This window comes from Olea europaea, chromosome 6 (assembly GCF_002742605.1).
Source record: "Olea europaea var. sylvestris chromosome 6, O_europaea_v1, whole genome shotgun sequence".
Lineage (NCBI taxonomy): Eukaryota > Viridiplantae > Streptophyta > Magnoliopsida > Lamiales > Oleaceae > Olea > Olea europaea.
Window position 1 is genome coordinate 50,390 of NC_036242.1, and position 1,035 is coordinate 51,424.

The following is a 1,035-nucleotide window of genomic DNA, read 5'->3' on the forward strand; positions in this document are numbered from 1 at the left end:
GCTGTGTCTGTCAATAATTATTAAATTCAGCCACAATGTTTGACTACCAAATTGGTCTCCAATTCTCTTCCAATTTTCCGGCTTTCTGTGGGTGTATATATATGTATTAAATTCAACTTGGCAGCCCACTACTTTATTAATTCCAAATCAACCCCAACTTAGCTCAAAGTTTGGTCTCGTTCTCTCGCCAACACTCGTCAAATATTTCATAATTCGAGACGCAATCCGGATCACATCAGTGAAGGTGAAGGAAAGTGGTGGAGATTCTTGTAGTGTTGATGTAGCGTCGACAAAATATCCAACACACCCTGATAGAGGTTGCTGAAGATTTATCTAAAACACCCACTTCTCAACCTGCAAGATTTCTCTCAGTTACACTGTGTGTGTGGGTACTTGTTGTCTTCCTTACTTCTGTAATTCGTTTAGCCTCAAAGAATTTGAAGGTTAATATAATTTAATCGGAAATTATCGATAATGCTTGTCGACTCATGCGAGCATGAAAGAAAGCTCTCAGTTTGTCTGTCTTTGGCATTGACTGATTGCGTAATTTCACTGCGGGTGTTATTTGGTATTTGTTTACTTTTGCAAATCGTTTAACGTCAAAGAATTTTGAAGGTTACAAATTGAACCAGAAATTATCATGATCGGAATTGTTGTTGCTTGTTTCGCATGAAAGAAGCCACTAAAATTAACTCCCTGCTTAGAAATTGTAGCACTGCACTTGAATTGGAAAGAGACAGCAAAGAGATGAAAAGAAAGATGACACACCAAATCATGAACAATTCCTACTAACTGATAAAACATAGTGACCTCAGAGAGAGATCATGACAGTAAATTGATCTGAAAACAAATGATCGCCAAGATTCATGGGCCCGCTCAAGCTGGAATTAAATTTCTTGCTGGTGGAAAAAGAGCAACAGCAGCCCTATCAGGATTTGAATATTTTTGCAAAACTGCCTTGAGCTTATTTTCTGCTGCCCCAGAGTGGAATTGGACCAAGAATTTTGCACACTCCCTGTATGCAAAAGACATTAG

The 1,035-nt window shown here is 38.5% G+C and overlaps 1 protein-coding gene across 2 annotated transcripts in view; it reads right to left on the bottom strand.

Annotated features, from left to right (window-relative positions):
- Window positions 1-635: 635 nt before the first annotated feature.
- Window positions 636-1,035, bottom strand: part of LOC111395383 (G2/mitotic-specific cyclin S13-7-like) — a 1,729-nt gene continuing 1,329 nt past the window's right edge. For both annotated transcript variants that reach the window (XM_023021356.1, XM_023021355.1), the window contains exon 6: window positions 636-957. In XM_023021356.1, coding sequence (XP_022877124.1) covers window positions 877-957 — 81 coding nt within the window. In that variant the 3' untranslated portion in view covers window positions 636-876. The remainder of the gene's footprint in view (window positions 958-1,035) is intronic.